Source organism: Thermochaetoides thermophila (assembly GCF_000221225.1).
Source record: "Thermochaetoides thermophila DSM 1495 unplaced genomic scaffold scf7180000011816, whole genome shotgun sequence".
Classification (NCBI taxonomy): domain Eukaryota; kingdom Fungi; phylum Ascomycota; class Sordariomycetes; order Sordariales; family Chaetomiaceae; genus Thermochaetoides; species Thermochaetoides thermophila.
In genome coordinates, this window is record NW_006383032.1 from 866,017 (window position 1) to 880,199 (window position 14,183).

General features: G+C 55.4%; 2 protein-coding genes across 2 annotated transcripts; one reads left to right on the forward strand and one right to left on the reverse strand.

Moving 5' to 3' along the window:
* Positions 1-2,298: 2,298 nt before the first annotated feature.
* Positions 2,299-6,015, forward strand: CTHT_0023360 (uncharacterized protein; the record flags this gene model as incomplete). Its single annotated transcript, XM_006692737.1, has 3 exons — positions 2,299-2,546; positions 2,636-2,914; positions 2,964-6,015. 3 exons carry the CDS (start codon positions 2,299-2,301, stop codon positions 6,013-6,015), a joined length of 3,579 nt encoding a protein of 1,192 aa, XP_006692800.1.
* A 2,593-nt stretch (positions 6,016-8,608) lies between these two features.
* Positions 8,609-13,633, reverse strand: CTHT_0023370 (uncharacterized protein; the record flags this gene model as incomplete). Its single annotated transcript, XM_006692738.1, has 6 exons — positions 8,609-9,160; positions 9,217-9,442; positions 9,520-10,301; positions 10,466-10,561; positions 10,659-10,752; positions 10,881-13,633. 6 exons carry the CDS (start codon positions 13,631-13,633, stop codon positions 8,609-8,611), a joined length of 4,503 nt encoding a protein of 1,500 aa, XP_006692801.1.
* Positions 13,634-14,183: the final 550 nt, after the last annotated feature.

Sequence of the window (14,183 nt, forward strand, 5' to 3'; positions counted from 1 at the left end):
ATGGCCTCTGGTATTTTCGAATCTCTGAAATTTCCTGAACTTCCTCATCTGATACCCTGTGCTTGGTAAGTAGATGTCTCATAACCAGCAGTTGTTGTCAAAAACATTGAAGAACACTGGCTCCTGCCTCCACATCGACACCCCTGGTGAGGCCAAGCCCTCAAAGCCAGGCTCTCCGCGTGGCGATCGACAACCCTTGCTGGAGAACATCGGCGGAGAAGGCTGGGATCGTGGCCAACCCGAGGGCAGGCGGGGCAAATGGACAACGGACGGCCACGGTTTCGTTGCAGGGGTCGTGATTTGTGGGAAGTCAACCGAGAGAGCTGACCAAGTCAGAAAGAAGCCCAGTAGCCACATGCAAGACAAATGAGAAGGAACAACGGTACAAGTTCAACAGAAGATGTGGCACAGACATTGATGAGAGGAGTGCTTCGATGCATTGGCGCAATGCCATCAAAGCCTTCGTGGGTCTGGAGCCCTAGATCCTAGGTCCTGCTTTGGCTAGTCGACCATGGATGGCAAGAGAAGAACCAAGCAAGCAGGATCCTAACGAGGTCTCTCTCTGCTTAACACTGCCTGGTCAAGTCTTTGGATAGGCCCTGGCCAACGGTCTTGAGCTGTCAGCCCAAGTTCATCTATATTGACAACTTCGAAGGTTTTCAAGTTGCAAGCTGGGTTTCCCCCAATGTTCTGTGTAGGGCTTCGGGCGTGCCCGGAAGCACACGTCAGGCACTACCGTATGGTTTGCCGTAGGCTTTAGTGTCCCTGACAGCACAATCTTTGGGCCTTGCGTAAGCAGAAAGGCTGCTACAATAGGCAGTTCCAGTTTTTTTTTTTAGGAAAACGTTTTTTTAAAAAAAACAAAGGTCAAAAATCCTGACATGCCGTTGGGCGGCGTTCGGTGCGTCCAATGCGAGCCACTGATTCAGGTGTTGACGGGTGGTGCGTGCTTGCCCAGACGCTAGGGCCAGGCACACATATCACCCTTTTCCCCTCACAACTGGCTGTGTTTCATGCTGGACTCTCTCCACTCGTCCACAACGCCCACACCAGGCTCTCCAAACCTGTTACACCAACAAAAGATCCTGGCCCCTTTGCCATCGATCCCTTTCCTGCCTGTCTGCACCGCCAATGTGTTTCTCTCGTGATCGGCTTGCTTCCTGCCTTTTGCTTGCTGCCTCCTACCTTAGAAATCTTTCCTGTGGCTTGCAGTTTGCATTGGCTTTCCTTGTACCTACCTTAAGCTCTGGGAGTGCCAGTCTTGTCTAAACTGAATGCCGGTGACAGCGGTCTCCTGATTTGGCTCGGAACGTGTCCCGGCTCTTTCTGAGATCTAGCGGAGAAAAGCTCGCTGGGAAAACAAGCGTGGTGGGTGGAGTTGCCGGATCTGAGACCTTGAGCGGACAGCAGCCTCATCAGAACAGCAGCCAGCCAAGCGGGAACCTGGAATTGTCCTGCCCAGTCCACTGGACCGCTAGGCCACAGTAAACCCAGGCAGTCCGCTCACTGGACGGGTGCTGGGCTGGATCTTAGCACGAGCGCCAACACCCGCAGAGGGGGAGGTTCAACATTTCCCATTCCCACCTTTTCCAGGTTCCAGCACCATCCTCTGTTTTTTTTTTCTCCCAACACTCCTCTGCTCCTCTTCTTCCCCTCTCCGCCCTCCGACTTTCTTGCCTTCTTACTACCCATCTACCCACCCAACCGACCCGACCGACCTAATACTATCCAACGACGACGACGACAACGACGACAACGACGACGCCGTCAGTTGCATTGTGCCGCGGGTCGATCATCTGCGCCCCTCCGCGCCCTACCAGTTCACTCCTTTCTGAAGCTGCCAATCCATTACAACTTTTTTTTAAGTTTTCCCACTTCCCACTGTCGCCATCGGACGACCCGTTCCACCCGCAAAGCGACCTGCGACTTTTCGCACCTCATCCGCCTTGTAATTGCACCTGCCAGCCTGTCCTCTTTGCTGGACACGATTTTTTTTTTTCGGCTTCAGGTGTCTGTTTTCGATTCCTGCGTCCACGGGTACCCTAATTGCAGCACTTGCATGGGCTCTTTTAGCCCTGCTCTCTGCTTTTTGCCCTCTGCTCTTGTGAACATCGGATAGACTCGACCTCGACCCCTCGCGACGCGCAGCGCACGTCGTCACACCGCATCGGTGGCAGAAGAATACATTAGCCTACCACTCCGGGCCCGGCGTTGACCACCCAGCTCCGAGAGAGCAACGAGCAATTTATACTTCTGATGACGACCGGGATCACGCATCACATACGCATATAATTCATAATGTCGACTTCCAGGCCGGCCGACCATTTGACCATCGGCTATCCCCCGCATTCGACCGCTGCTCAGCGTTCCACCTCGCCCACTACCACGTCACCGAATGACCCCCCTCCCTCTGTCGGGAGCACGTTGCGGTCTCCCTTCGGTCTGTCTCCTGGTCTGACTGCTGCCTCCAAGATGTCGGGCGTGCCGCGTTCTGGTGCAGGCTCACCCTCACACGAGATGGCCGCGGGCCGCCTGTTCTCGAAGCGGTGAGTGCTTTCTGTCACCCTTTCCCCCCTTGCCCCTCTTTTTGCCTGCAATTCGCCGTGCTGACCCCGCACTGGAAAAAAAAACACAGCGCTCGCGAGATTCAGGCACAGGAAGGCGTCTCGGTACTGCCGGCAAATCCTTGGGGCGGGCCTCCGACCAGCGGGAACTCGACCCCACTCCGCGAGAGCATCCCCGAGTCTCCCACCGATGCCTTCCCCGATTTCACCAACCTACCTACTCCAGACAGCCTTCCGCAGACTCGTCGTGCTCGGGCCGGCACCGTGCCATCTAGGTTCCCGCCTGGAGGCGCTGGCAATGCCTTGCTGGGTATTCCCTCTCTGGCTGCCAATGCCTCGCGGCCGAGCCCGTCACAAACCCCATTCAAGTCTCCATCCCCGGGTCTCCGATGCCCCCAGCACCACCAGCGCAAGTAACAATCCTTCTACCACGTCGACGCTGCTCTCTAGGCTGCGCGCCGGCTCTATGCCCCAGCGCAGCCCGTTTGCCGGGACCCATGTTCCTGGTACAAGCTCGCCCTTCGGCCCTTCGATCTTCAGCAGCTGGAATCCGCCTGGCGGCCGGGAGAGGGGCAATACATTGGCAAGCATTGCCAGCATTGGATCCAATGGCCCCAGCTCTCCAGCCCAGTCCCACTTCTCCCGCGAAGGCAATGTCGAGAATGATGTCCACATCAAGACTCTCGATTATCTTGGCCTAGCTGAAACTCCGCAGCCTGCTCGGGCCCAGCTCGCCACACCATACATTCCCAACTATGCAAATGAGTTCACCAAGGCCGCAAACCGGTTCCGGTCCTATTCAGTCAACAATAAGGACAGGTACGATGATGAGGACGACTACGATGCCGAGGCCGAGGCCCTCTCCATCATGGAGAGAGAGTATGCGCAGCTTCAAGACCAGCTTGCTGCTACCAATGCTGCCATCCACAATCACAATCTCGCCGTCCAGGCCTTTGCGAGCCAAGCAGCCATCAGCCGTCCCCGTGCCAGGACGGCTGGCGTCCTAGATATTCCCGCCTCCCGCCTGCTGCGCAATTACTTGCCCACGCCGTCGCGACTGGATAGCTCCATCACAGCCGCCGATATTGGTTTGGTGGAGGAAAAGTCCTATGAGGATCTCTCCCAGTCTGTCGCTGCCATGTCCTTGGGGAGGTCCAACAGCAGGGGCAATGGTATGTTGGGTTCCGAGGAACAGCAGCAAGGTTTGGAGGGTCCGACGAGTGCTCTGTGGCTTGGCAGCATCCCAACTTCTACCACAACGTCGACGCTTACCGAGATGTTCAAGTCGTATGGCCCAATTGTGTCGGCTAGAGTCCTGACTCACAAGAACTGTGGCTTTGTCAACTTTGAACGCGTCGAAAGCGCCATTGCTGCTAAGGCTAGCATGAATGGCAAGGAGATCTTCCCTGGTGCAGGGCCCATTCGCATCAACTACGCCAAGCCGCCGTCGAACACTGGCACTCCTGGCCACGACGGTGCAGTTCCATCGCCGAGTCCCGATCCGTTTGCGAAGGGCGACAATGGTCAGGCTGCTGGAGCTTCTGGGGACTCTGGGTCGGGTTCTGCTGCCAATACTACTCCCACAGTTCCTCCGCTCCACGAGATGACTAGCGACATCCTGAAGATCGTCAAGCAGTTCGGTGCAACTGAGGAAGATAGCATGCGTATCTCGGTCAATCTCAAGCAGGCTATCGAATACAATGCTTTCACTGACGAGATCCCGCCCATCAAAGAGCCCACCCACACCCGGGTCTATGACGCCCCTAAGCTGCGTGACATCCGCAAGAGGATCGACAACCAGTCTCTGTCTCAGCCCGAGATCGAAAACATCGCTATCGACATGCTTCCCGAGATCGCTGAGCTCTCTTCTGACTATCTTGGCAACACTGTTGTTCAAAAGTTGTTTGAACACTGCTCCGACAGTGTCCGCGATTCTATGCTCGCCGAAATTGCCCCGCACATGGCAGAGATTGGCGTCCACAAGAACGGTACTTGGGCAGCTCAGAAGATCATTGATGTTTGCAAGACCCCGCACCAGATGAGCGTTATCGTCCAGCATTTGCGGCCCTACACTGTCCCGCTCTTCTTGGATCAGTATGGCAACTATGTCTTGCAGGGTTGCCTCAAGTTCGGCCAACCCTACAACGACTTCATCTTTGAGACCATGCTGAGCAAAATGTGGGAAATTGCTCAGGGGAGGTATGGTGCTCGCGCCATGCGCGCCTGTCTCGAGAGCCACCACGCCAGCAAGGATCAGCAGAGAATGTTGGCTGCCGCGATTGCTCTACACAGCGTGCAGCTCGCCACCAATGCCAATGGTGCCTTGCTCCTGACCTGGTTCCTTGATACATGCACTTTCCCTCAGCGGCGCACTGTGCTGTCGCCTCAACTCGTCCCACATCTGGTTCATCTCTGCACCCACAAGGTTGCTTATCTCACTGTGCTTAAGGTGATCAACCAGAAGGCCGAGCCGGAGGCCAGGGACACCATCCTCAAGGCGTTGTTCTTCACGCCCAACGATCAGGTGCTGGAGGCAATCCTCAGCGATCATGCTTGTGGCGCGACCCTGATCTTCAAGGTGTTGACTACCCCTTTCTTCGATGAGACGATCCGGAACCAAGTTGTTGAGACCGTCAAGTCTGTCTTGATCCGCATCAAAGCTCAGCCTGGTCAAGGATACAAGCGGCTGATGGATGAGGTTGGTCTCTCTACTAGGAACAGCGGTGGTGGAGGGTCTCGCGATCATGGTAATAACGATCGTGGACGTCCCACCTCCCGGTCTACTGCCAATCATCACCATCATCAACAGCAGCAACATCAGCAGCAGCAAACGCAGCAACAGCAGCAACAGCCGCATGCCCAGCAGCAGCAAGTAGCCCAGTATAGCACCACCAATGCTCAGTATTACAACCAGCTGAATGCGGCTGCGGCTGCTGCGAATTACGACATGGGATTTCCCATGCCGAGGACCGATGGCATCGACCAGTTCCCTGCTTTCAACCAGGGTCCTTTATTCAACCCCGCCAACTCCCCTCTGGCTCCAGCTGCCTTGCAACCGATGCAGTACCAGCAGAATCTCCTTTCTCGCGGTGCCCCGCCTATGAACAATTTTTTTACCCCGATGCAGACCGGTTTTGGCGGCTTTCCGGGCCCCAATGCTTCGCTTGACCAGTTCCGAAATCAACCTCTTGCGAACAACAGCCCGATCCCCCCTGCTGGTCCTCAGATCCCGACTTTGTCTACTACAGCTGCCCAGGCTCCCTTCGGCGCGGCTCCTGGATTCAATATGAATTTGGGCGGGCTGTCAGGTTATAGTGGTTATGGCATGCAGACCCCTCCCCCTCCTGGTTACCTCCCACAACAACAACAACAGCAACAGGAGCAGATCAATTCTTCGAGGCGTGGACGTGTAGGTCGCAGCCCACAACCTGATAACAGGCAACGTCGTTGATCATGTTGAGCGGATGAGTGCTTATGCTTTGGCTTCTCTTTGCTTTCTTCGCCGCCTTTTTTTTCCCCTTCTTAACAGAGATGAGATATTTTCATTCTAGGTCACGCGAATCGACCAGGGGCCAGATCAACGAGATGGTGACATATTGCAACACCGCGCGCTGTGTGGTGTGAACAGCTGGTTGGCTACGGTTCCGGCCCAGCTACGTACCTACCTACCCTATCATAGTTGTAAAGATATAGACGGCTCACGGCCAAGAGAGAGCGGGAAGAGCTCTTGGTAACTACCTGGTATTTATATAACTAGTTAGTACCTAACTCTTTCTCATCACATTTGATTTGGGGGAAAACTTTTTTCATGTCAGGGGAGGAATAAGAAGGCGGTCACCAGAAAGTATATGTGATCTTACTAGCAGGAAGGGAAACCGTCGGGATGGATGATGATGGCCTGGCAACGAGCATTTTCTGCAAAAGGCTGGGCCTTGCATGATCTGGGACTGGACGGTACAGTGGAAGCTGGGGGCTTGGCAGGGATGGATGAAATGGGATATGATGATGTCGTCCGTGTATTTTGTTCCCATGTTCTTTTTCTTACGGATATTTTTCATCTCTCTCTGCACTTCTCTTCTCTCTGGTGATATTTGATTTGGGAATATGAGACTTATCTTTCACTCAGCCCCTCACCCCCCCCCCGGTTGAGACAGTTTTTGCTCATTTCTTCCTACCTCTCATCCGTTATCCTACCATGACACATGCCTGACTTTCAGGTTGGGGGTTCACACTGAGAGTGGTAGGATTGTTCTTCCCATACACTGGACAATTGACCCCGCTGGCTGGGATCTTTCGCTTCTTACTCCCGTTTACAAAGGTCATTATAAGCATTGAAGAAATAAAAAGGTGCAGATGTGTGGTAGACAACCAATGTGCTTAGGATTTCTCAAATGGATGAATCATATTTCCAGATGTGATGGTTACTAGCTAGAGCCTTGTGCTATAAATTGTGGGATAAAAGTGTTCACCCAACACGTTGCATGCTTGTTGCTGAGTTTATAAACGAATACAAACCATCCGTTCTTTAAACAAAAATCGTCGTCCCTGAGTGTCATGGCTCTGTAATTTCCTGATGCATGTGAGCTTTAGTGAATCAGTATATTATTGCGGTATTATGGACTTTTGAAAAGCTCAGGGGTATGACTCACAGTTCAGCATCACCAATGACCAAAGATCAAGAGAATCCGTTGAAGAGGGAGAGAGCAGTCGCAATTGATTGACAACATATACACATCAATCACCATATTGCAAATTAGGGATTTAAATCACTTTGGTATCAATTCCCGACCGAATGATGCACCCTAAACCCATCTATTTACTATCCCGATAAATCTCATACCAAAGTAAAGAGTAAAGAGTTATGCTAACAACGGACAAAAAGAGGCCTTTTCTCTACCTATCCCGTTCCCCTTTCTCTGCTTGCCCCAGATCTTGCAGGACACCATGGTCTGCCACCTCGATAAACACCATTTCCTCCAATCCCTCGAGCAGAGACGTGCTTAGCTTGGAGGTTGCCCGGCCCCATTCACCAAGCCCCAGATATACCCTCAAGAGATGCTCAGTGAATGGCCCTCCATTTCCAACTAAGAGACCCGGTTCCAGCATAGACGAAGGCAAAGAAAGGCCAGCAGAGATGGAAGGAAAAGGAGAGGAGAAAAACCTCTAGTGATCCATGATGAGTCCACTTCCAGTTCATCTCAAATAAGTGTTAAAAGGTGCTCTCTCAGATGATCCCTAATTCCCTCCTCCTCCGTGGTAATACACACCCAAAAGAAGGTAGATAGGAGACATAAAGAGGTTAAGAAATACCGAACCAGATGATTGATTAACCGTTCTTGCTCTCAGCAGGAATGGAGAAAGAAGAGACCCGAACCGGACGAGGAAGCGCGAACTCCAAACCCAGCCCTGTTCCTGCAGCCCATGCCAACCATACCCATCATCGTCAACCATACCGAAGAAGAAGAAATACCCAGATGGACAAGGATAAACTGCTCAAATTAGGAGGAGGGGGATGATGATGATGCTCGTTCGTCAGTTATGAAGACGTTCCTGATCAACCGGGGAAAAAAGGTTTGATATTTTTGTTCCATTGTTGGTGTGACAAAAAACACATGTCGAGAAGTGTATGGAAGGTTATTCATGTACGGGGAAAGAGGTAAGAGTAGAAGTGAAAGTGATGCCTTTACTGGCACCATTTCTTTGCAAAATGCTGCGGGCAGCATCGAATCGTGCGTCAAGATCATCCGCCAAGCGAGGAAGATCATTGTACGACATGAAGCAGGAGCGGTGACGAAAGCCAAAGGGGTCGAGAGCTGGATCATTGTCGTCCTCCATCCGAGAGCAGAGAGCTGTGCTGAGTCAGAAATAGCTTGTCATGCTATGTCGTAAACCTCGAGAAACACCCCAAAACGTCGTGCTGGCCCACGGACAGAGCAGCCTCTCCCGGGAAAAGGACAAAAGACCAAGAGGCGGAGAAGAAACTGCCAGATCGGGATGAAGAAAATCTCCATCTAACTCCCTCTGTCCCTGCTGGAAGCAAGAACTCATTCCAGCTCAACCTGACCATCCTCCCCAACGAACCCCTCCTTGGCCCCATCTTCCCCAGCAACAGCGACAACCGGCCCCCCATCCTCGACAACCGTTTTGGCGCCCCCGTTACTGTTCGACTCGTCGCCCGTCTTAGAGGGCGGCGTAGCGGGGCCTGGTTCTTCGACGCCGTCCTCCTCAGCTACCGGGGCTGGTGAGGTACCGCCTGGGAGCACAGGAGTTTTCTCGCCCTGGGTCATGGGAGGGACCTCCTCGTCTGAAGATGAAGTTGGGGCGGGCGATATAGCAGCCACAGAGACAGCACGCGCGGGGCTCTTCTCAGTCGGCTCGGCAGCGGTTGGCGACCGCAAAGCCGGGACAGACGAAGCGGTTGGAGCTGCAGACGGGGCCGGCTGCAGCAAGGAACGGATACGCTCGACCATCATTTCGGCTTGCGCTAGCATGGCGCGCAGGGCTTGCTGGTCCATGTGGTTGAGCGATGTCAACTCGCCGAGACGGCCGGGGTTCGCCCGAGCCATCATGTCGATGACCGTGGGCTCTGCTTCGGACTGGAAAGGGTTAGCACCTACCAAGGCGATACGATGATAAAATAAAGAACACTTACGATCATGACATCGATGAGAGTCCTTACCCCGTCGGCGGGCGGCTGGTTATTGCCATTGGTGCTGAGCCAGACCAGGTTGAGGGCAGCCTGCTGCTCCTCGAGTGACCTGGTACCCAGCGGGGCCGGAGCTGAAGCGGACTCGGCATTTGTGCCCGCACTCGTGACGGCTGTTGCAGCCTGACTAGTTTGTATCACGGTCTCCTTTTGCATGCGGCTCTCAAGGGCACTGGAACAAAAGAAAGGTTAGCTCACAGGCTCGACAAAAAAAAAAAAAGGAAAATAATAGATCAGGGGGCCGCTCACCGAGACAAAAAGTCCAACTTAATGCCCCTCTCGGGCAGTCGCACAGTCCGACCGTATGTCTCGAGGTTGCGCCAGCCACTGAGATTCTCGGTCTCCTCGAGATCGACTTCGATGTAGCCATCGTTAATGAAGCCGCGACTGAAAGCAGGACGAACAACGGGGGGAAGCTGCTTCGGTTTGCGCAAGCGATGAGCCGGGGCCAGGACACCCGGAACTTTTGCCAGGAGCTCCTCGACATGGAGCGGGCACTTCCAGTTCCGGAGAGGAGGGGGTTGGGTCATGGGAGGATCGAGGCAGTCCAAATGCCAAAAGACGGCGCAGACGCTGCAAGGGATGATAGGGCGAACGTTGCCGCTACCCTTGCCGCAGCCGTGGCAGATGGCTGGATTGCCTTGGGCGTCGCAAAGCCGGTAGAAGTCAGGGGGTTGTTCATCGTCCTTTCTCCTTCTCGGGGGCTTGGTCACCGCCACGATCTCTTCATACTCGCCGTCAACGCCGGTGCGCACACCCTCAAAGTACTCGCGGACACTGGCCGGCAAGCGGAAAGCGCTCGAGTTCTTGGAGTCGAGCTTCTCGAGGAGCAGAGCAAAGGCACCGGAATAATGCTGCGCTGGCGCAGTGCTGCGGCTGGCGCGGCACACGTTGCAGAACCATTCGACGGGCATGTCATCTTGGCGGATAATTGGGTCGACGCAGTTGAAGTGGAACGAGCGTGTGCAGCCATCGCAGCAGACCAACTCGCCGTTACCGCCGCATGATGAGCAGTAATCATCATTATCATCCTGCAGGCAGGTGGTGAGCATCTAGTCAGCAACAAAATATATATATATATATATATATATATATATATATTTATAAAACGTAACGACTGGGAGGGTTGGTTGGGCAAGCTGGGGGTGTGCGTCAATTTTGGCAAAAGCGCGAGCTGGAGCCAGCGCCGGCTAACCTTTGCCACACCCGAACTGTGCGCGCGTTTTGTGATGGGCGAGGGGTAGCCGATGAGGAAGTGAGAGGGGTTAAGAGAACGAGGTGACCAAATGCCCTTGACGTTTCATGGGCACGTGAACATAAGACAAATGCGAGAATGAGGGTGATGGAAACACAACAGAGAAGAAGGCAGAGAGCTGATGATTGCTTACCTCACGATTCGCAGTGCCGTTACCAATGGGGCTACTCCGCTCGCCGCTGGCGCGGGGGATGCCCGCCGAGGTACCGTTCTTTTTCTTGACAGGCCTGAGCATATTAAGTGTTAGTGTTAGTGTTGGTGACAACGTGAGTGAGAAGGGAAAAAAAAAAAAAAATTCAAATGGCAATGATCCACATGCATCATGATATCGGATATAGGACAAGGGACGACTTACGAAGTCTTGACACGAAGACCAGTCCGGGGCCTCTTGCTCGAGCGAAGAGCTGGTGTGCCAGCACGCGAGTTGGCAGCCGTGGATGCTGCCTCTGAACCAGGCATGTTGGCAGTTGTGGGCGACGGTTGGTCCTCCATCTCCTCGGCCGCCCGCTTGAGCGATGAGCGAGTGCTGCGGCCTTCCCTCAGGGGCACCGGCGTAGGACGAGAGGCAGATGCATTGGCAAGGCCGTTGCGGGTGATACGGCCTGTGGGAGCCGGCATGGGCGTCGCCGTGCTCGAGTCAGCCTCGGAGTCGAGCCCCTGACGAGAGGCGCCCTCGGGAGAACTGGCTCGGACATTGCTAATGCTTGCCAGCTCGTTGCTATTCTGAGTAACGCGGCGAGCGTTCTGGCGCAGCTTCAGCTTGGTGTCGTTCTCGTCGAGCTTGCCGACCTTGGGGGCAAAGACCACGGGCCACGGGGCGCCCTGCTTGGCAGAACCCTTCTTCGCAGGTAGCGAGGGAGTGTCGACGACGGCTGGCATCTCGTATGGTTGCTCCTCCGGAGCATTGGCGGTAGCAGAGGAAACATCAGCATCGGCCGCGGCAGCCGGGTCTGTCTGGGGAGAGGCGTGACGAGATAGGTGTGACACGTTCCGGGCGCTCTTGCGTGGTGGTGCGCTGGAACGCTGCTGTTTCTGTCGCCGCTTGGCCGTGATTGGCTGACGCAGCACGGGGCTGGTGCGCGACGACGGCTGCTTCTCTGCCTGCTCTGCCTGCTCTGCCTGCTCGGCCTGTTCGGCTTGCGGCTCGCCAGTGTCCTCAGCAGCGTCTACGGCCAGCTCGGTATTCTCGTTGCTCTCCGATGAGCGCTCCTGGATGCTATCCGGGGGCGACATGGACCGAGCGCTCGACAGGGATGACGACGTGGACAGCGAGCGAGCCCGTCTGGATCTGCGCGAAGGCGTTTCAACTTTGGCGGCGGCCTTACCGTTAACCCCATTCGACGACGAGGTCACCATCTTGGCGGTAGCGTCCGATTGCTGCTGCTGTCTCTGTGATTGCTTTGATTTGGGCGATTGCAGCGACAGCTGCTCGGCCTTCTTCTGTTGAGCTTGCTGCTGCTGCGGCTGTTGCTGTTTGGCCGCAGCGACTGTCTTGCGCCTTTTGCGAGGAGGTTCGGGGCCGGGGTCGGGGTCGGGGTCGGCCTCGTCCTGTTCCTGCTTCTCAGGCTCAGGCTCAGGCTCAGGCTCAGGCTCAGGCTCAGGCTCAGGCTCAGGCTCAGGCTCAGGCTCAGGCTCAGGCTCGGGGGCGGACGCGGACTCGTCGGTCCTGTCCTTTGGCTGCTGTTGTTGCTGAGTTTTCTTGTCTTGAGAGCGCTCCCGCTTGCGCGTTGTTGCAGGCGCGGGTACAGGCGCGGGTTCGGGTTCGGGTTGTTGGCGAGACGAGGGCGGTGCTGAAGCTGGGCGCCCCTTCGGTTCCTTCGGCTCCTTCGGCTCCTTTGGCGCCCTCTCTTTCTCCTGCTTTTCCTTTTCCTGCTTCTCCTTCTTGTTCTTGCTGGCGGCGCGGACCCCTTCACGGTTACGACGACGGAGAGCAGACAAGTCCAGCTTAATGAGATCGCCGTACGGGGAGCGCTTCGGCGGTTGGGGCTTGGGGTCCTTTTTAGAGGGCGACGGCGGCACAAAGTAGTTGTAGGCTTTGTTGTCTTTCTTGCCCTCCCGCTTCCTGGGCTCCATGAGTCGCTTAAATTCCTGCAGAGTGTCGACGTCTGCAGTCTGCGTAAACACCTTCGCAAGCATGTTGACAAAATCAGACCGGGATGAATTTTCATAGTAGAGTGTGCGCAGGGCCCAGGCTGTGGGGTACCGATTATGGGAGAGCGCCTCGTCCACGGCTGCCTCCACAACCTTGTCGACGAACTGTTTTTCCTCCATCATGGCCCGAGAATTTGCGCTGGATGCCTGCTGATGCCCTGCAGATGCTGCAGCCGCGCGTGCAGTGCCTGTTCGTGATGCAAATCTGCCTGTTGCGCTCTTCTGCGACGCCCTGCCCGGCGCCGGCGCCCATTCCTCGTCGTCGCTGTCACGAGATCCCAATGGGCGACGGGAGCGTGATCGCGATGCTGTAGGGAGTACTGTGCGAGTTTTGCTCATGGCCTGACTGGCGGTGTGAACTGGCTCCTCCTCGAACTCTAGGGATGCGCCGCCCTGGGTCTCGACATCCTCTTCCGTATTCGCGTCGTTCTCCTCTTCCGTCTCGTCGGCCTCGGGCGCTGTTGCAGGCACTGGAGGTGCTGGCGGCTGCTGGGTGCGCTGCTTGACGATAATCTTCCGGGTAGGAGCGTGCTCAGGGGCCGGAGCCGGGGGGAGTGCTGTCTTCTTAAACAAGCCGACCTTTGGCAGCGTCCCGAGAGGGGCCATGGTCTCAAAGATGCCATGACGCACGAGGCCTGCATCCTGAAAGCTCGCCTTAATCTGCACGGGCGGCTCAAGCCAGCGTTGCATGAACTCTTTCTCCTTCTCGTTGCCCCCCTTCGCAGCGTGGCTGGCGGAGAGTCTCTCGGTCCTCGACGACGATGAGTCGGTCGCAGCATTTCCTGAAGCAGTCTGTGGGCTCGAGAAGCGTGACCGGGTCGCCCGGGTATTGGATGAGACTGGCGTGGAAGACATGCTGACAGGAGTGGCGGGCGCAGCAGCAGCCTGCTCGCCGGTGCTTGCCCCCTTCTTTGAACCAACGCTTGCGGATCTCGCTCCTGCGCAAAGGGTCAGCATCGCTTCACGCAGCAAAAATAAAAAACATAAAAAAAAAAAAAAGAAGGTGAAAAAAGAACAGGGCACATACCGATTGGTCGCTCTGCGACAGCAGCTCGGGCGAGATTCTGGCGTTTGGAGAAAATTTCCACGCGGTGGTGGCTGGGTTGGTGGTGGAAGGGAAAACAGGGGTGGGTTGGAAGGGAGGTGTGTGAGCGAGTGTGTGTCTCTCTGAATGCTGCGTGCTGCGTGCTGCGTGCGCGCTGAACAGGGAGAAGGCGATCTCGCTCCTAGCTTTCTTAGTTGGGGCCTCGCTGGCGACCGCAGCGACCAGCGACCGGGGGGGGGCCGAGCTGGCTAACGACTTGTGGCTCTGGCTCCTGGTCAGCCTTCCTGTCACCTGTGTGCGTTGAGGACAAAAGTCACCACCACAACTCAGATCTTTTTGCTGTCCCCGTAAAAATTGTTGGACCGCCGTCGGAATGACTGCTAAATGTGAATATAGTCCTGGATCTGTGATTCTGACCTTCTTGACCCTGTGCGGCAGGCTTTACTGGCCCTGCTGTTCACG